Source organism: Atheta coriaria, unplaced genomic scaffold (genome assembly GCF_025399875.1).
Source record: "Atheta coriaria isolate IRGN ID8LTWV9N9 unplaced genomic scaffold, Caltech_Dcor_3.1 hic_scaffold_4_pilon, whole genome shotgun sequence".
In the NCBI taxonomy this organism is placed as follows: Eukaryota; Metazoa; Arthropoda; class Insecta; order Coleoptera; family Staphylinidae; genus Dalotia; species Dalotia coriaria.
In genome coordinates, this window is record NW_027045446.1 from 5,534,905 (window position 1) to 5,555,183 (window position 20,279).

Sequence of the window (20,279 nt, forward strand, 5' to 3'; positions counted from 1 at the left end):
ATAGCGGCTCATCGGTAATCAATTCTGAATCTGAGACTCATTCGGCCAGCCACCACATTGATTCTGCAGCAGCAACATCTGAGACACATGAGCAATCTGCCAGTCATCATAGCGGCTCATCGGTAATCAATTCTGAATCTGAGACTCATTCGGCCAGCCACCACATTGATTCTGCAGCAGCAACATCTGAGACACATGAGCAATCTGCCAGTCATCATAGCGGCTCATCTCTAATCAATTCTGAATCTGAAACTCATTCGGCCAGCCACCACATTGATTCTGCAGCAGCAACATCTGAGACACATGAGCAATCTGCCAGTCATCATAGCGGCTCATCGGTAATCAATTCTGAATCTGAGACTCATTCGGCCAGCCATCACACTGATTCTGCAGCAGCAACTTCTGAGACACACGAGCAATCTGCCAGTCAGACCACCGACTCTACTATATCATCATCAGTTGCTCAAGAGAACAGTTTACACAATGAAGACTTCTCAGTATCTGTTAATGAAGGATTCCAAAGTCATATGAATAGTGCTGGACCTTGTAATCATCCAACAACTGGTGTTCATCTCGATATTAAGGGTAATAGCAAATCGGCAGATGATTTGTTGAATTGGCTATTGTCTCGTTTGACTAAGCCCGCCGATGCGTTAGGTCATAAAGAGGGCAGAAATATGAGAATTGAAGAAGAATCGAGAAAGCCCAGAAATGAAGATAATATTATTAATCAAGGTCATCCAGTATTTCCCTTTTTAGGACGGCAAGTGTAAATCCTACAATCAAACAATATCTTCTTCATTGTTTAATCTAAAATTTAATTTTTTGATTACCGAAGAACGTTATTATTATTTAAGGTTGTATGCTATTGATATTAATTGAATAAATAAATGACGTTATATTACAATTTTTTTTAAAAAATTCGCGACTTTTAGCCGTAATAGACATGTTTGGTGTTTGGTTTATAAACACATTTCTCATCTTTTCTAAACTGGAATTTGATGTCTGGCCAAGAATGCGTTATGTGGGTGAGTTTAATATTTCCGCGGATTATGTTTTAACTTGTATGCCTTTAATGCTACGAGATTACTTTTATAAACGTATAAAAGATATGCGCACATCTAAATACGTAAATAAACTGTGGCATTCAATTATTAGAATTGAAAGAAACAAACTGATATTATATTGGGCAAAGTAATAAACAAATAATTATTGAAATCTAAGAGTTCCGTTATTCTTCTAACAAACTGAATACCCCAACATAAACAACGTTAGATATATTCGGGTTCACTTGGCTTATAATTGAAGTACAAATTACGTTTAATAATACGTGGCTTCATAGTTTTCGGATAATAAATACACTGCAGGTTTGTCACTGTAATAAATAAATGTCCTACACACTAAATTCCATGCATATTCGGTTATAAAATGTTCCAGTCTTATGGTGAGGCGGATCCCATCTTCTGCTTATACTTCTTCAGAAACTCTTTTGCCAATTTATCTCCCTGTCTATATTCTAACGCTTTCACAGCCTCTGTATCTAAATATTAAAAAATAAATTATGCAAAGTATTCGAAATATATGCAATGAAATTGAGTACTCACTTAGTGATGTCGGTCGTACTAATTGCAACAGAACTTGTGGTAAATTTTCAAATGATTGCGACGTCTTGGGAATGTCTTTCAGACTCACAAACGCCTCGCCAATATATTGATTATTCAGTCCCATCATGTCATAATCTTTAACGCTGAATAGCACCAAAGCGTCTTCGACATTGTGATGCTCTGAAGAAAGTACGATATCAAATTTCTCATCAAACAAAGGGAATACCTCTTTGTAATGAATTTGAGTTTTCGGTCGATTCACACCGACAAACTTTTCTTCGGGTAGCATGTGAACTCTTACGAAAGAATCAGAGGCTCCGGTAGAGTTCATTTCGAAAAGATTGCGGCCATTCAAAATTTCTATGTGCAAGTCTGTATTTACCACTTTCATTCGAACACAGAGCTGACCATGTGGTGACTCCTCTAAAGCTTGTTGTTCTTTATATAAGTCTAAATTGATTTGATGAATTAAGGCACCGGTTTCAAGCGCATGTAATTTTAACAGCCTCTCGGTTTTTTGCAAGGCAGGACATGAATGTGTATCATCAGCACTTTTAAATGATTTGACCATAATTTTTAATGTTTCTTGTAGATTTGCAAAGAAAGAAGGTGGGCGCCGTTTCTAAAAGTATCATAATATTAGACATTATATTTCGATTGATATTAAATTCGTTAATTACTTCTAAACTTGTTTGAACAAGCTCAGCCAATATGGTACCCAACTTGTCCCAAATAATAAGCAATGTTTTATTAAAGTTTTCTTCGTTCAGTTCTTGATATAACGTCTCTAAATTACGATCGATGTATTTCATAACTCTATCAATACTATTACTATCTTGTTGATAAAGTTCTGCACCTTCAATAAGAAGCCTTTTCATCGAAGGCGTCATTTTATCCACCATCACCTCCAGCAATTCGATAATTTTATTCTTAATAGTGTCTAATGCGTTGTACATGACTAAATCCAAAGCCTCTCCACATCTTTGCGCAGCCGTGGAATTAAAGTCCGCAAGCTTTTTCAAAAGCTCCTCTTTCCCGAGATCGTTACTGAAAGGTTTCAGTTTTGTGCGAACATAATCGATATTGTTTATGGCTTGACACCACTCCTTGGTGACTTCAAACTTGCTCTCGTAAACATCTTTATAGTCGCCCATGCCCTCCACGCGCGCAGACATTTTATCAGCGTAGAACGAACTGCACCTACAAATATCCTGCAAATTGGTTTATTTTAATACATTCGCAATGCTGGTCTTTGAATATATTTAGACTCACGTCGATAATTTTAGCCATAAATATATAACTCCCTTCAACGTCGGGCCAGTTTAACTGCTGCCAGAATATTTTAATCTGATAGAAAATTTGCAGCGTGTCTATTGCAGAAGAACTGTATTTTACCGAACTGTCCACGGGGACGAATTGATCTAAATCAATAGCCTTTTCAATGCGAGTAAGAGCTTTAAATGCAGCAATTTCTAACCATTGACCGACACCCTCGTTGAACCAGATGTAGAAGTTTTTAATCGGCATGTCCTCCATGTCTTGGGGACACAGACCTTGTCCCAAGCTGTTTTATAAATATTAGCACGTGTTGGCATGAATGGAATATAAATTGGCGGTTTTATACGTAAAACTTTACTTACATCACAAAGCGTTCCAAAATTAGATACAGTTCAAACAGAGTAGTCCCCACCGCCAAAGGTTCAGTCGAATCACGCTCAGAAGGTTGAAAGCCGTTGTATGACAACTTCTTGATGGACTTGCTCGTTTGTTCAACATCGTCTTTGGCTAACACTGATATCTTCTCTTGATAGAATGTATACAAAATGTTGGCATATGGCAAATTGACAATGCTGTAAAATATTGGAGTAAATTATGTTGTTCAGAAATCGTAATTTTGTTTACCTCTGAAAATGTTTGTCATAGAACTCCACCGCTTTCTGAATATCACTCCTTATCAAGGTAATAATTTTTATCAAATATTGCAATTTTCCGACGTCTGTTTCATTTTCCCTTACATTATTTTCCAACAAATGATTATACCAGTCTTCAGCACCGTGTCGGACGGCTTCATGCATTACTGTTTCTGTGTCCCAATTGGAATTCAACTGTGTTTTAATCCAGGGGAAACTCTTTTCTGGGAATAATTGCAAGTCCCCGGGAGCTTCCAACATGCGCAACTTCATCAATATATTAAGTACGTCAATAAGTTTCTTCATTTCAACATTTTCGTTGTTGCTTTTTCGTCTAATTTTACGTATGATTGAGAAAATGGATGGAAGCAATTTCTTAGTAGAGTCCCAAAATATTTTTGCTTCCTCATCGCATATTGCATTGTTCTGTAGTGGTTTGATCAATTTATCCAAAAGGCACGAGAAGAGATTAAAACTAAGCGGGTGTGTTTGATGGACCATACTGTAAACAGCCCACTGGGTATGTGCAACATCGACAGACTGTAATCCACTTTGAACTATGTGTCTCGTCAGAAGCGCTTTAGCATAAGGACTAAAATTACCACACCACCAATAAGGATTTGTTTTTGAGTTCTCAAGTTCATACAACAACAGGATTTTTAGAAGATGTCGATGTTCCTGAGAAGCAACACGGCAATTCTTTTCAGAACTAAATGTGAGACGTACTTTGACGCAACCGCGTTTCTGTGTTCTGTTTTTCTTCTTTAGATCGTACCACATCAGCAAACCACACGATGGAATGCTCTGAAAAAAACATAATTAAACGATGATTCATGGTTTGTTTATTATGTCAGTATCAGGATGTTTACATTGAGTGGAATCGATGCTTTTCCAATTAGCTCGTTCTGATGTTGGCCTGTCGTCGCAGTTATGGCAATTTCTTTGAGAAGCTTCCTCACTCCCTTAGCTCCTTTAACACTGACGAATTTACCAAGTTTATCACGAACTGTTTCAGCTGGATCGAAATCCCAGACCTCCAGGCAGAGACAATCACTCATATTGATGTTTGAAACTGGCCTTGAAATTCAATTTAAACGTATTATTTTTGAAGCGTTAATTGAAAGCTGGTTTTGGTCCCTAGTCTGTTTATACTCACAATGCAAAGTGCTCTTCCCAAACGGGCGTCAGTGTTTTTTCCTTCACGGATGTGTTGTATCGATGCATTGCGTTTGAATTCAGAAATACCGTAACAAACGGATCACTTAAACCATTCGAGTCTTTTGCTGTTAAATCTTTGGCTTCTACGATTTCTACATTTAGGACTATTTCGGGTGCTTCCTTTTTGATAGCTTCATCAAGAAGTTCTCCATGGCGCCCATTATTCATTTTAAATGCATCTTGTAGATAACTGAAAAGATCACTCTGGTTGATCTCACATGTTTCGTCGCAGCCCACATTGTGCAGAATTTCATAAAGTAGTTCCAAATACAGTTCATCAATCTAGAATATCACCAAGGGTAGTTAATACACAATATCATTTAATAGTAAAGTTTAATACTACAGTCATGCTGTTGAGGATAATGTTGGTCTGCTCCTTCAACACTTCCTTCTTAATACCGCGGAAGGAGTTAAAGGGTAATGATTTTCGGCGGTTATTACATCCCGGCCGGTTAAGGGAGTAGCAAGACGCGCTTGCCGCGATCGTAAACATGGTTGCGCGTTGTATGCCCGAGTATTGAGCCCCGCGAAAGGTTGCACACGAAATACCAATCGATTCAAGCTCTACGCGCCACGCTCGACCACGTATCCGTGTGGATCGTTCGGTGAGCTTTTTTCAAACCCGCTCCATTAATGCGCTCGCTAGACACTGACCGCAGTGGTCTTAGCGAATCTGCCAAATCTATTCTGGGCCAGGTTGCGTGTAAACCACTCGTGCTGACCACGCTAAGCGGCGCCCGCGCAAAAAAAGCGCAAATAAAAAAGCTTCCTGCGGTTTACAACGAATGACAACGACCTGCAAAAACCACAGAAATCCCCGTGCTTCTAAAATATGTTTTGTATCTTATCGATTCCTTCCTGTTGGCTAAAATTAACAAAACTCGGATTATTTACAAAAATTATGTAAAAAACGCGTTTTTATTAAAATCGTGCACGTTATGAGTGACTTAGTGACTCAGTCTTCACGTATCCTAATTGGGTGAAGGTGATGTTTTCAAACATAACTTATTAATAAATGCCTAAAACGTGCTGCTCGCGTTAGCAACCGTAGTTGTGAAATTGGAATCGATCCAAACTTCGTGCTTGACGCGACATTCACATTCGACGTCCACTGTACCGACATGGGAAAAGATCAACCATTGTCAAGAATATCCAGAGAACGCTAGTTCTCGCCAGTCACACCGTGCGCTACTTAGTTATTTCACTTAGTGCTCATTTTAAACTTAATTTTGGAATACGATGACGTACAAAATCAATCGCCACGCATAATTACCAATGAAGTGAAATGGAACGCAATGTGTTTTGACGCAAGTGTTTCGCAAATAAACCACTCAGAACTAATACAGCACACAGATTTTATGTTTGGATTCAATTAGCGATTTAACGCAAAAACTTATGTAAACATTATGTGATTGGAATGTACTTACGTTCCAGGCAATGGCCAAATAATCGTTGGCCTTATCTTTATCTTCGGTTTCCGAGTCGGACGATGCAACTACTTCACTGTCGGTTGTTACGCTAACATTTTCTTCACTTCCTTCTTTCTCTTCAGTACCATCTTCTTCTTTTGCAATATTAATTTCTGGCTCGGGTAATGCTTGGTGCGGAAGGTCGGCCATAACATTACTGGCCGCCTCCGCAAGTTTCGTTTTCTCCAATTGTTCATTGACACTGACGCTGCGCGACAGGTCCTGAAGCCGGAAGCTGAATGTTTCAAAGAAGCCTCCATCAAGGGCTTGTAAACTAAAGCAATAAACACAATTAATTTGAGATTTTACTTGTGAAGATTATTGAATGGAAATACTAGTACATTTTCTTCAAATTGTGTGAGGTCTGCATGATGTTTTACGTGCAATTACTCGTTTGTGAAAACGAGCAAAACATAAAAAATTATTATGAGATTCCACGGAGTGCATTCATGATAAGAAAACAATATTGAATATTCTCATGATATATCTGTCACCGCGTGCAAATAGAAACAGATTAAATTAACATATGTAGATACTTCACTGTGAAATATATTGATATTGAGGAAAAAATTAAATCTGGTTAATCATATCTTTTTGTATGATAATTGAATCAATTACAAACAAAAATATCGATAAAAAGGATAAGAATATAATCACCGTAAATAAAAGACACAATATTTTGGTAGTACTTATTTATTAGTTGTACATTGATGTATTTTTTTTTATAATTATCACCTGTTTTGGAAGACTTGAGAATCTTATAATTTTATAATATTTGTTTCCATTAAATCTATCATGTATATGGAAGACATCTTAACCTCTTCTATGCTTCATTTAATAATGTCTTATTTGTAATATATAAAAATTATATTACTGTATTTATTTTTTCCCTCTTCAGTTCAAATTACCAACGCAAACATATTTATAGTATGTATATTCTTCAATCCCGTGATGGGATCCTTCGCGTCCCAGCCCAGATTCCTTGATTCCACCAAATGCTGCTTCAGCACAAGAAATTAGCCCTTCATTAACGCCAACCATACCAACTTCCATCTTCCTTGCAACTCGGAAAATCTGATTGACATCTTCAGAGAAAAAGTATCCAGCTAATCCACTGTTGGTTGAATTAGCAATTTTGATACCTTCTTCTTCAGTTTCGAATTTTAGGACGGTAGCAATAGGTCCAAACACTTCTTCGTTATATACCCGCATGTCAGAAGTCACGTTCACTAACATTGTGGGTTCGTAGAACAAATCTCCCAATTGCGGTGCGGGTTTGCCACCTACTACTGCTTTGGCGCCTTTGTCCAACGCGTCCTTGACGAGGGCACTGACTTTATCAAACTGAGCTTTGTTGATGAGGGGCCCAGCGGTGACTCCAGCCTCGTCACCACGTCCTTGTTTGAGTCCTTTAATTGCTTTGGATAATTCATCTACATAGGTGTCGTAGATTTTCGATTGGATAAGTAGACGGTTTGCTGATACACAAGTCTGACCACAGTTACGGAATTTGGAAGCCATAGTGCCGTTTACAGCCACAGCAAGATTAGCTGAGTCGAAAACCACCAATGGAGCATTTCCACCGAGCTCTAAACCAAGGCGTTTGATACCTTGCGCACATTGCTTGTAAAGAATTTTACCCACGGCGGTAGACCCAGTAAAAGAGACACCTGCAACATCATCACTTGTGCAGAGAAGATTTCCTACATCTGAAGCATTTTGACGATCGCAAGTGATCACATTGAAAACCCCTTGGGGAACACCTGCTTCCTCAGCTAACTTTGCTAATGCTAAAGCTGTTAGCGGTGTATCCTCTGCAGGTTTCACCACAACAGTACAACCAGCCGCTAGGGCAGCCCCAGCCTTTCTTGTAATCATAGCATGCGGAAAATTCCAGGGAGTGATCAAAGCAGCCACTCCAATTGGTTGCCTCTCAATCAAAATCTTCTTACTGGGCATCGGAGATTGTATAATCTCCCCATTAATCCGTCTCGCTTCCTCGGCATACAAGTCAATAAAACTATTTCCATATACCACTTCTCCTTTCGATTCAGTTATAGGCTTCCCACTCTCCGCGGTCATAATCTTTGCAAGTTCATCACCATTTTGTTCCATGAGATCAAACCACTTCCGCAGGATTTTTCCACGTTCCTTGGCAGTTGTGTTCTGCCAGCTGTCGAAGGCGGACTTAGCTGCACCGATAGCTTGCTGAACATCAGCGGTATTCATATCCGGGACAACGCCAATCACACAACCGTCAGCCGGATTTGTTACTTGGAATGTATTATTACTGGCCGCGGCAATCCAGCGGCCATTTACAAACGCCTTGTCTTGCAGGAGATGCATATTTCGAGAGGAGAACGCCTTGCACTTCCACACTGCGCGACACGTGAATACGTTTAACTTGTAAACACTCATGCTACACGCCGGTGTTTTATTACGGTCCGTCACCACACGAATACCACTCGTTTAGTAGTAATCTGATATAGTCCGCAGGAGATAACGGTACACACACAGTTTGGAACACAAACTGTTTGGCTTATGTTATCGGCTTATGATGCGAGACGAACATTACTAAACAAGACCATAATTTTTAATTAAAATCGTTTTATCGGTCGCACTGCTAACAGAACATAAGAATCAGTAGCAGGAATGTCATCTCGATTGCGCATCGCGCAGACGTAACAAATATTAATTTGGTGCGGTCTGCGTCGACGCGGAATCCCACTACCTTCAGCTGCTCCTCCTGCTACTAAATTTCAAGCTACTGACAAGCATTCCTGCTGACAATCGACCGGCAAACTTCTATACTGCCGACGCGCGGAAGGTTCAATGCCATGACCGTCGCAAACACGCACTTTACGTATAGAATTTTGTAAACTGATTCTAACAGGTTTGCATACAAAAATTTGCATTATAATAATATCAACACACGTTATGTGGGTACTTTAGCGATGAACATTTCAACTTGAAATAAATGATAATGACACAACTCAAGGCAACAAAACAGAACCGAATTGAAACTAACAAGAACTGTGGCAAAATTATATATCGTGTAAATATAAGAGCCAACGATTACGTACACGGGACCACTAATAACATGCGGTTTTAATTTAATATAAATGTTATTTAGAAGTAGCAATGCTCAACAGGAAACTGAATTGCGCAATTCTGCGTCCTTGGCATAAAACCAAGCACTGAGAAAGTATGTATTGTTCTTATAAATCAAAAGCGACACGCTTGAAAACTCATCACGACAACAAATATTTACTAAAGATTCGAGACTCCTGCATAGGAAAATTATTGTGTCATCAAAAAGTACACAGAATATTATCTTAATTTTTCCAAGATTTCATGATAAATCGTGAAGCATCATTATGCAGCTTTGGAGGCTGCAACCTGATTTGAATTTAAAATATCTAGATCATCTGGTCATGAGTTTGCTTACATGTTTTTATTTGCATCATTGCTCTGCTACAATTTGTATGTGAGTGTAAATCATTTCTAAATATAGATTCAAACAAATTGAAACTGAACGTTGTGAATCAACAAAGATGCATTGTTGATTTCTATAAATCTTTTGATTGAGTTAGTTCGACAATTGACCCGTTGTTTAATAAACTAATGATTAGGTCAATATGTTGATTGAATCATTTTAAAATTACCTTTTATCGTGCGCCGATTCCGGCTCAGCCTGATTGCTCTCCTGTCGTTTGTATTTCTCAAACATGCGTATCATGAAATCCTCACTTGATTCGTCCGACATTTTGTTCGCTTGTTTATAGCACTGTTTTGGTCTTTATCCCAGGTTTACGCGCGATCACAGACTAAACTTAAACAATTCTGGGCACAAAAATAAAACCCAACACATCAACTTTTCTAGGAGAAATGACTCAGAATACTGACTTTGCGGACAGTGCTGAGTTCACAGAGCACATTTACTATGCATTGATGAAGTATACGTTTGTGAATGTACGTATATTGTATTCACGCATTCAACCTCAACAACTCAACAGCAGGTAGTGAATCAAACAGGTAACTAAACACAAATTACGCACACAAACTTCGCCCGTTTGTCCAGTTGTTTTATTTAAATTGGAATGCTTATTGACTGCCAAACACCCACTGTTAATGATGTATAAATTGCAAAGGTTCTTATATGGGCCAGCAGTCAGTCGAGTGTGGGTCTGCCTGATAAGGCACTTATAAATATTAATTACAAATTATTATTGGTATAATTAGCAGTCAAATATGTCTCCCAAGTGAACAGTGGGATCAAATATAACTTTCTAGAACATTGATACAAACAGCGCGGTTTCTTTAATCAGCGGGGAATTTTATTGTATTTCCGCAGATCAACATGCCTCATAATTTGTCAGCGTTGCTAAATTATCATCCACGTGACCGGAGGAAATTATATGCATTTCACAGCGTTTCATCATTCAAGTTTCAAAACTATGTGCAACATCAATACGAATATTTTGTATTTTTTTTATAATTACTGACCTTACTCACTATAAAAACAATTAATACGAATAAAAACTGGTTATAGGCTAGACGAATCTAAGCAATGTCAAGTATATTTATAGCAAATAATTTCTTTAACATTGTTATGATTCTTACTTGGGTAATTATAATAAATACTAAAGAATAAAGTAATTCAGGGCGAACCGAATATTTTTGGAAATATTAATTTTTGTGGTCTTATAATTTAAACCTGCGTTTTCTAAACTTTGTTCACCGCGGCCCAGTACGAGATTTTAAATTTTTCGCGACCCACCTGATAAAAGACCTAGTGATTAACCAATGTAATTATATGAAGCAAACATTTTTTTGTGTTTTTGGGAAACGTTGTCTTTGAGTTATTGTGGTTGCAATAGTAAAAGTAGTAGTGCTTGTGTCAAAATCAATTCCTAATCTGCGAAAGAATGGTACTACTCCAAACAATTTTTCTTCCTGTTTGTCAGCAGTTTCAATATCTATGTTGCATCATTTATTATATATTAACGAATAATATTGAATAAATTATATATTTCTCATCATAATACATCCATTCAACTCTTATTTTACTCAATATTTATTGTTATTGAATGTAATTTGAAACTTACTTTGGACTTTGTGGTCCTTCCTCATGCGGTACACTTCTGACACTAAAGTTTTTCAAATAGTTAAAAGCACGTAAAGTCATCTTGTATGTAAGTCACTTTTAAAATACACTTTTAAACAAGTTGATTAATAAGAACACTTCATAAACACTTTAAATTAATTTCAAATCATAAACGTTATTTCCATTTGATGCTTCAATTATAATTACAGAACTATTCGAAGCAGTAGATGAAGCAGTAATGTGAGCGATAAAGCGGATCTGCCTGTTATACAACCAACCGCAATTTGTTGTGGATTTCTAATTCGCTCCGTACATGATATACACAAACAAGTAATTTGCGAGTTAGCGTTAATAAGCAGTCGCAAAGTCCTCTAGTTTCCCATGTTCCAACGCAACTTTTTTTATATTTATAAGAAAAACAAAAGGTAGCATTGTATTATTCACCGCCACTGCGTAGCTTCACTACACCATAACGAAACTTTATAAACTGACAACAACTTTATCGCAGCGAATTTATTAATAGCACGTGTTGGTAATATTGGGCAAAGAAAAACAGAGAACTGAATGTATTTGCGATTGGTGGCAAACATGAAGCTTCGAGCTTCAGGCAAAGAAATCAAAAAAACCTGGTAGTTTGACGTCACCATTCACTTTAAGTAATCAAAAACCCGAAATTGAGACCCAGATGGGGAATTACCGGTATTAAAAGCGTGTTTTTTGCTGTCGTAATAAATGAAAGAGTAAATAAGTGAATGGCAATGGTGGTGGACGTGATGCCGTCACGGGTGGAATCTGGATAATGGCTATGGATGGCTGAACAGAACGGAAAGTGTATCATGAGTGATCGTCACAGTTCTTGCACAAATGGAATTACAAAGTCGTGTCGTTGACTTTCAGGAATACTGAAATTACCATCGGAACGCAGGGCGATGAGTAACACTGGGGCCTCTTTTGCAATAAAGTTTTGTAGGCGTGATAAAACACCGAACAGGCATTACTTAACGCATAACTTTTGATCACCTAGCGTAAAATGTAAGTCTACTAAGTACTGAAGTAAGTGTTCTATACATGAGTAAGCAAATCAGTTAAAATAAAAAAGATTCGAAAAAAAAATCAGTTAAATTTGTCGACGAACACATTGATTTTTAAGTTGCTTATTATTTATTATTATCGCAACTAATATTTTCCTTGAATCAAGGTTCAAGGATTTCTTACATGAGAAAAATACTGGCTGTAGCATTAATGAATGGTATTACAGATTTTTGACAATACATAATTTATTTCCTTATATGAAGGCAAAAAGATTATGCAATATTTTATTAACACTCCATCGAAACTTTTTTCATAATTAAATAATTGTTCTTTACCGATTTCTGTTGTTAATTTATGCAAATTATATTGCACTTCTCAACAACTGATATTTCTCAATAATGAATTTACACAACGACGTAAATAATTACCAAACATAGATGTTAAATTAAAGATTGAATTTATTGCATGTCACAAGAATTGATTTGTTTCGGCCGTGACCAAATCACTGGTTACACAATAATGTACAGGAAGACTGGACAATGTGACAATACAAGCCCTGGTAAATCTAAACAAAGAATCATGGGCGCGCCGCTATTTGCCACTTTGGATTACCAGCCAGCTTCTGATTGAGTTCGAAAGTAGAGTTCATGAACAATGCGACAATTTGAGCGCGACAGGTGCAAACAAATCAACGACATACGCACTACCTGCCATTCATACGTGTACACGAAGGTGACCCGGGTAATGTAGTATCACACGTGGTACATTTAAATCCGCAAGATTTAAAAACTTTCGAACAATAGCAACAAGCAACAAGCGTGATTCCGTTATGATACTGTTATGATGGAACGTGCCCATCAAAACAATGAAAGTAGATTTTTCCTTTTCAATCCGCATCCCAATTTTAGACTACTCGCAATAATAAACTCACCGTGATTCTTCCAATGGATGAATTTTTCTATATTTCCATCTTAAAATCCAAGGCACTGGCGAATCGTTGCACGGCTTGATGAAGGGATTTTTCATTTCACATTGAATCGCACCACGCCTGGAAGAAAATAAACGGCTTAAAATACGAAGCAGTTTTCAACATTTTGCGCTCAATTCACGAAAATAACTCAACAAGTAAATATCAAAGCAAAAAAAGCATAATCCTTAACAATTATTTACTTAGTACAAATATTGTGTACCAAATACTGAATCCGTCTTACGTAAATAAGATTTACGTACAAAAAACGTAAATTGTTTCTATAAAAGTTTCCAAAGCTAAACAAACCTGTGTATTAAGCGTGCACGATCGTAATCCTCATTATTCTGCTGCTTTTTTGACTTTCTCAAACTTCTTTTCTTCACAGTAATCCTCGGAAAACATTTCTTTTGTCGTCGTGATTTGGACCGCTCAATTTTCAAAGAGGGCCGTTTAGGTTTCACCATCGCGTTTGACCGCTTAAAATTGCACTTTTCGTAACTTTTATCGTCCGCATCGTTAGCGTTTCTCGCGTCTTTAACACGCATTATTTGCAGACTACGAAGCACTACGTCAATGAACATGTTTCGCATGTTATTCGTCTTTTCCGCGGATTAATCATCTATCACGATCGAATCGATTGTCAATTGTTTCAACCGGGTTTGCATTCAATTCTTTCAAATATTTCGATTGTTAACCGCATGAAAACTTACTTAAAAACAACTTTGTAGCAACTTTACAGCCGTTCTAGTAAGTACGTTGGCTTATTGACTCGTTTATTACCCACACGCGGTAATAACTCATCAAAATGCGAGTGATTTGAATTTCTTATCAGAGGCAAACAGAACGAGTGTGAGCACTACCGGGTAGTGAACGTGCAAGTGTTTTGTTGTTGTTGCGGCGCAAAGAACTGATTCACCGATTCACTTTGACCCACAATATCCATCGGTGTTTCGGCATCGCAGGCGCACAGGTTGCTGAAGCGCGACACGGCGCACCGCGGCGTTTGGTAGGGATTTCCTGCCTTTACGATTGTGATTTTTCTCTATTATTTGCTGCATAGGACAAAGAACCTCCGCTTACATTATAATTATAGAACCATTGGCGCAATAAAAGATCAGCCTTTAAAGAAAATACAAAACAATGTTATTAAATCAGGCGATAATCAGTACAACAATTGCAATAAAACAAAATGATAAACTTCTCACTTTATCATGCTATATCAACGCCTATCATACGACCTCCTATTATAGTTATCACACGATACCCTTCTCTTTTTCATTTCTCTATCTCGCGATTCTTGATGATCATTTCTATAATGTTTACGTCGATCGTCATGGTAATGTTTCCTTTCGTATTTATCTTTATTGTAATAATCTTTATGATATTTATCTTTGTCGCGTCTGTCAGGCTCCCGATCGTAACTATTCCGACTCCTACTTTTTCGATCATTCCTATAGTCCCCACGACTGGGCTCTCTTGAATTTCTGGAAAAATAGACGGGTGATTCTCTTCCCTCTTCATATCTGCGTTTTTCGCGGTACGTATCTCTTCGGTGTTCATGGCTTCTATCTCTTTCTCTGTCTCTATAGTCGGAAGATCTTCTTCTGGATCTACATCTCAATTTGTGATGTGAGCTTGATCTAGAGTGGGACGAATATCTACTACCGACTGATCGTAATTCATCATGCGAGCCATTTCTGTTGTTTAACTTCTCTTCTGAATCTTGCTTTGAAATTTTAGGACTTCGACTGCGGCTTTTACTTCGCTGCCTAGAAGGAGAACGACTTTCTGGATCATGCAATTGCTTTACGGAATTTACGGCCTTTAAAAGTTCCATTTGATTAGAGATAACTTCACGGATTTCTTCATTGTAATTTTTGTGATTAGTGTGAACTGATTTGTACTTTATTCGGCGACGTTTCATGTTTCGTTCATGCTCCAGTCGCTCTTCGTATGAAAGTTCTTTGTCATCCATACTCTGCTGACTTCTATTCAGATAAAAACATATCACTTAGCTTAAACATTCCTAAATGTAACCAATTATAACTCACAGATTAAATTCAGGTGGAATTTCAGGTCCCTCAGTCTTAGATATGGCATACCTATAAAGAGCAAGCCTTTCATCAGTGGAGAAAGTGCTCAAAAGTCTATCGGCAGTCTTGGGGTCTGGGTCTTTACCGTTCCAACCTGTTTACGCAAATTTAACAAAAATTAATCATTCCATAAGCTCTTATGCTGACAAAAAGGATATCAAAAAAGGATATAGCTTTCTGATTTATATAGCTACATACTAGATGCAGACATATTTGCATTTCAAAAACGTTTTTGCAACTAAATGATTCTGAAATAAATCATATTTCTACATTTAATATGATTGAGCTATAGCAAATTTGAGAAATAGAACCTACCACTTTTAAAATCCTTGAATTTTTGTCTTCCCTTTTCAAAAAGATGCTCCTTTGTGGCATTATCTATAAATAATGATAATTAACATTTAATTTATCAATTAAAGTCTATGTATTAAATTCTAAGTGTTGCATTACCAATAGTAATTGAAGATGAGCTTGGTTTGTTAACTGGTTCAGAGAGCTGAACATCATCAATGTTATAACCAAGCTTCCTCATCAAACAATTTTTAAGGTGTTCTTGGATATTTTTTGGGCTTACACGATGTGTTTTATCAAAAGAACAAATCACCAAATTATCATCCTATAGGAACACATTTAGGACATTATTCAAATGATAGTATATAAAAATAGGTGTTAATTTATACCTTTCGAACTTCATTCTCAGTCCATCCAATTGCATCAAGAATAGAATTCAAGTTGTGTTTGGCAGAATCAATAAACTGCTGGAAATTTTGTAGTTGATTTTGTCTTATGCATATGTTATAATCCATGATTACTGTCTAGTAAATATTCACACAATTTCTTCTAACGTCTTCACTGCATCACACATGCGAACTAAAACGGAGATATCTGGTTGCCAATGCACAAATTAAAGAGGAGGTTAGCAAAAGATAAAATAAAATATCAAATTAAAACGGACTATAGCATCGATAAAAAATAAATTTTAGATGAATTATTTAAATAAATAAATGCTTTACCTTAGATTGAATTGTTCTATGCACCAATAATATGTTGGGGAATTTCAAATATTCCTACTTCATCACATAATCGTAGATCGTAGTTGATCTCCCTACCTCGACCCTTCAGTCAGTTCGGTCAAACGAACAAATTGTTAATAAACAATTAACTTTTAGTTGCAAATTGTATAGTTTAATAAAACATGTATTTACCAATCAAATTTATTAAGAACAATAGTATTAAACCGGTGTGTAATGCATTGATCAATCAAGTAACAAGACATCTGAGTACAACAAATCACAATCAACAGATTAGAAATGATGAAGCAGTGTCACTAATCTTTGATAGGAAAACCAAAACGTTACAGCGTGAAAGAGCAGCCTTGGCGAAGGATGTGAATTTATATGATTATCTCAAAGAAGAGATGGGATATCGACTTGCTGACCGAATCTATGACATTAAAAGGAAGTTTAAGTTGGCTGCCAACATTGGCTGTAGCCGAGGATATGTGGCCAAACACATATCACCAGAATCTGTTGAGGAAATCATACTTTGTGATACTAGCCATGCCAATTTAGATAGCTTTAAGATGCAAGAAGGTATTAAAGTGAACAAGAGAATATTAGATGAAGAAAATATTGAGGTATTTTACTAGGCTTTTTGTATACATTTGTGTTATCTAACTTTCTGCTATTTTAAAATAGTTTGAACGTAGTTCATTAGACCTGGTAGTCTCCAGTCTGAATTTACATTGGGTAAATGATCTACCAAGGGTATTTAAGAGTATTCTTGATGGACTAAAACAAGATGGTGTTCTGATGGCATCAGTTTTTGGTGGAGATACTTTGTATGAGCTAAGATCATCCTTGCAATTGGCTGAACTTGAAAGAAAAGGAGGTTTGTCACCTCATATTTCACCTTTTACAGAAGTCAGAGATATTGGGAGTCTTCTACAAAGAGCAGGCTTCACAATGTTAACAATTGACACAGATGAATTAGTTGTTAACTATCCATCAATGTTTGAACTTATGTGGGACCTAAAGGGGATGGCAGAAAGTAATGCTGCATTAAATAGATCATTGCATTTGAACAGAGATACACAATTTGCAGCAGCAGCAATTTATGAACAACTTTATGGTAAAGTTGATCCAGAAAGTGGGAAGTTAAGTATCCCAGCTACTTTCCAGGTAATAATAATAATCTAAACTTATTTCTGAATGATAATATTTATACAATTCAATTTAGATAATAAATATGCTGGGTTGGAAGCCTCATCCAAAGCAACCTCAACCACTTGAGAGAGGTACTGGTGAAGTGTCTCTAAAGGACTTGTACAAATTAGATGAAATTATAAAAGAAGTGAAAAAGATTGATCCAGAAAAGTCATGATTTTGCAGAATGAGAGTTTAATGAGATGTTGAAGTTTAATTATATAATAAATGTATTTTAATAAAATGATTTTTTGGTCTGTTAACTAGAACTTGCAAAAAATAAGTTTTATTTAACACATAATGGTTTCTCTCACTAAAATCTCTATGATATCAACAATAATTGCATCTGAATAACAATTAAAACATTGTTTAGATCCTAATGTGGCTTTGGAGTATGTCCATCAACATAAAAGTTCCTTGTTGCCATGGGCAATTGCACTTCCAAGCCTTCCAATTCTTTCCTCAATATAATTTGACAACCTAATCTTGAGTTTTCTTTCAAATATGGAGCCATGTCTAAGAGATCATCTTCTTTTTCTTCTGGAGGAGATAGTTTATCTGTGAAATCATTGTGAACATAAACATGGCATGTGGTGCAAGCTAAAGAAGCTTCACAGGCACCTTCCATTGGTATTTGGTACCTGTGTGCAAGATATAAAACATTATCTCCTATTTTGCCTTTGACAGGAATTCTCTCTCCGGTTTTGAGAAGAAATGTTATATTTACACTAAAATTATAAGCTATTGTCATTACGATTTGGTTGCCTTAACATTATTGTTTCACTCACATTTCATTTTCTGATTTTGGGTCTTGCCATTCGTAATCACCATGTTTCAAACCTAGAAAACAAGTGGATGTGCTTGATAATAAGTCATGATAATAAAATAAACTTTGTCTTACATGCTGTAGTATTGAAATTTCTAGATGAGATTGTTTGGTGTAGCTGCGAAAATCTTCTTGTAACTAATTTTAAAGCCATGTTTATTCGAATATGTATATAAAATTACTGCCTACGAGGTTAATCTGTAAGTTCAGTTGCATACAGTCGTACCACGTTTTCAATATTTAATACAAAAAAATTATTCAACATAACATTACTCAGATCTATTACTTTCTTTGGTGAATACGTAATCCATGTTATTTTTTATAAATATAAAAATATTTATTGATTAAAATTACAACGTGATTTTTTGGATTTACAGGTTTTTTTGTTGAGTTTAACATGTTTCGCCCAGAGGGCATCTTCATAAACTGACTTTAGTAGGTTTGTTAGGGGTGTTTTGTGTGTCAAGTGTTTGTGTTATTGTGTGTTATCGTGCTTGTGGGAATGTGTAGTTTGTTAAGTGGTTTAAAAATTGTGTCGTGTATTGAGTGTGTCTGTTCGTTTAGTAATTGGTGTTTGATTTTGTGTTTGTATATCTGTATGTGTTCTTTAATGTTTAAAAATTTATCTGTGGATGATTTTAATATTGTGAGTGTATTGTCTATTGTGTTGTGTTGGTGATTGTGTTGTAAGATGTGTTTTGCATAGTGTGAGTGGTATGTTTGTGGATTTTTTATTGCGTTTGTGTGTTCTTGGTATCTGATTTTCATGTTTCTGTTAGTTTTCCCTATATATTATTGCCTTAAATGCCTTCTTTAGATTCAGTTTCAACAGATTAATAAACACACCACTAGACGAAATTAAATACAACATTGAATACAATAAAATAATTAAAATAGCAATAGAAAACGGATACACACAAACGCACGTAAACAAAATATACAATAAAATCATAAAACAAAATCACAACAAATCCACAACAAAACACAACACAAACACAACCATAGACAACACAAACACAACCACCAAATTCCATACATTCCACTACATAGACAAAGATACATATAACATCACAAAATTATTCAAAAACCATAGAATTGCCTATAAAACAATTCAAAAACTATTCAACAAACTACAAACGCACACAACACTAAACACAAACAAATACAATAACAGCGGCATCTATAAAATCACTTGTAACACATGCAATAGAATATATATAGGGAAAACTAACAGAAACATGAAAATCAGATACCAAGAACACACAAACGCAATAAAAAATCCACAAACATACCACTCACACTATGCAAAACACATCTTACAACACAATCACCAACACAACACAATAGACAATACACTCACAATATTAAAATCATCCACAGATAAATTTTTAAACATTAAAGAACACATACAGATATACAAACACAAAATCAAACACCAATTACTAAACGAACAGACACACTCAATACACGACACAATTTTTAAACCACTTAACAAACTACACATTCCCACAAGCACGATAACACACAATAACACAAACACTTGACACACAAAACACCCCTAACAAACCTACTAAAGTCAGTTTATGAAGATGCCCTCTGGGCGAAACATGTTAAACTCAACAAAAAAACCTGTAAATCCAAAAAAATCACGTAATTTTAATCAATAAATATTTTTATATTTATAAAAAATTACTCAGATCTTCATATCATTCGATGAAAGTTTCCGTTTCCTGAAACTATGGTTATTCAAAATTATCTCTTCCTTTTTCATATGTATGTTATGATACATATTGTGTCTCTAACACGATATGTTTACACGAAAATATTAAAAAAAAAGCAATTAACC

At 36.2% G+C, this 20,279-nt stretch overlaps 5 protein-coding genes across 11 annotated transcripts; 1 reads left to right on the top strand and 4 right to left on the bottom strand.

The window, feature by feature from the left end:
• Positions 1-1,160: 1,160 nt before the first annotated feature.
• stac (C2 and C2B_Munc13-like domain-containing protein staccato) lies at positions 1,161-14,305 on the bottom strand. Of its 5 annotated transcripts, XM_065301603.1 has the most exons (11): positions 13,617-14,305; positions 13,272-13,388; positions 6,160-6,475; positions 4,671-5,014; positions 4,384-4,591; positions 3,507-4,318; positions 3,245-3,454; positions 2,877-3,168; positions 2,285-2,815; positions 1,605-2,226; positions 1,161-1,540 (listed from the first exon to the last, which is right to left on the bottom strand). In XM_065301603.1, exons 1-11 carry the CDS (start codon positions 13,898-13,900, stop codon positions 1,440-1,442), a joined length of 3,837 nt encoding a protein of 1,278 aa, XP_065157675.1. In that variant the 5' UTR covers positions 13,901-14,305; the 3' UTR covers positions 1,161-1,439. The 5 variants fall into 5 exon arrangements, with proteins under 5 accessions (XP_065157675.1, XP_065157678.1, XP_065157677.1 ...); XM_065301606.1 differs by lacking the exons at positions 13,272-13,388; positions 13,617-14,305 and adding an exon at positions 11,310-11,838; XM_065301605.1 differs by lacking the exons at positions 13,272-13,388; positions 13,617-14,305 and adding an exon at positions 9,867-10,007.
• Positions 6,879-8,930, bottom strand: Ssadh (succinic semialdehyde dehydrogenase). Its single transcript, XM_065301609.1, has one exon. It carries the CDS (start codon positions 8,617-8,619, stop codon positions 7,096-7,098), a length of 1,524 nt encoding a protein of 507 aa, XP_065157681.1. The 5' UTR covers positions 8,620-8,930; the 3' UTR covers positions 6,879-7,095.
• A 125-nt stretch (positions 14,306-14,430) lies between the features above and the next one.
• LOC135791260 (U11/U12 small nuclear ribonucleoprotein 48 kDa protein-like) lies at positions 14,431-16,542 on the bottom strand. Of its 3 annotated transcripts, XR_010547986.1 has the most exons (7): positions 16,417-16,530; positions 16,084-16,288; positions 15,854-16,019; positions 15,719-15,781; positions 15,602-15,651; positions 15,362-15,497; positions 15,185-15,298 (listed from the first exon to the last, which is right to left on the bottom strand). XR_010547986.1 is itself a non-coding variant. In XM_065301611.1 (6 exons), exons 2-6 carry the CDS (start codon positions 16,207-16,209, stop codon positions 14,530-14,532), a joined length of 1,260 nt encoding a protein of 419 aa, XP_065157683.1. In that variant the 5' UTR covers positions 16,210-16,273; positions 16,417-16,542; the 3' UTR covers positions 14,431-14,529. The 3 variants fall into 3 exon arrangements, 2 of the variants coding, with proteins under 2 accessions (XP_065157683.1, XP_065157682.1); XM_065301611.1 differs by lacking the exon at positions 15,602-15,651 and having other exon boundaries at positions 14,431-15,298; positions 16,084-16,273; positions 16,417-16,542; XM_065301610.1 differs by lacking the exon at positions 15,602-15,651 and having other exon boundaries at positions 14,431-15,298.
• Positions 16,543-16,598: 56 nt separating this feature from the next.
• LOC135791261 (arginine-hydroxylase NDUFAF5, mitochondrial) lies at positions 16,599-17,876 on the top strand. The gene is made up of 3 exons (XM_065301612.1): positions 16,599-17,039; positions 17,101-17,583; positions 17,642-17,876. The coding sequence occupies exons 1-3, from the start codon at positions 16,599-16,601 to the stop codon at positions 17,783-17,785; spliced, it is 1,068 nt and encodes a 355-aa protein (XP_065157684.1). The 3' UTR covers positions 17,786-17,876.
• Position 17,877: 1 nt separating this feature from the next.
• Positions 17,878-18,666, bottom strand: Fdx1 (Ferredoxin 1). Its single transcript, XM_065301613.1, has 3 exons — positions 18,509-18,666; positions 18,396-18,447; positions 17,878-18,335 (listed from the first exon to the last, which is right to left on the bottom strand). Exons 1-3 carry the CDS (start codon positions 18,585-18,587, stop codon positions 17,984-17,986), a joined length of 483 nt encoding a protein of 160 aa, XP_065157685.1. The 5' UTR covers positions 18,588-18,666; the 3' UTR covers positions 17,878-17,983.
• Positions 18,667-20,279: the final 1,613 nt, after the last annotated feature.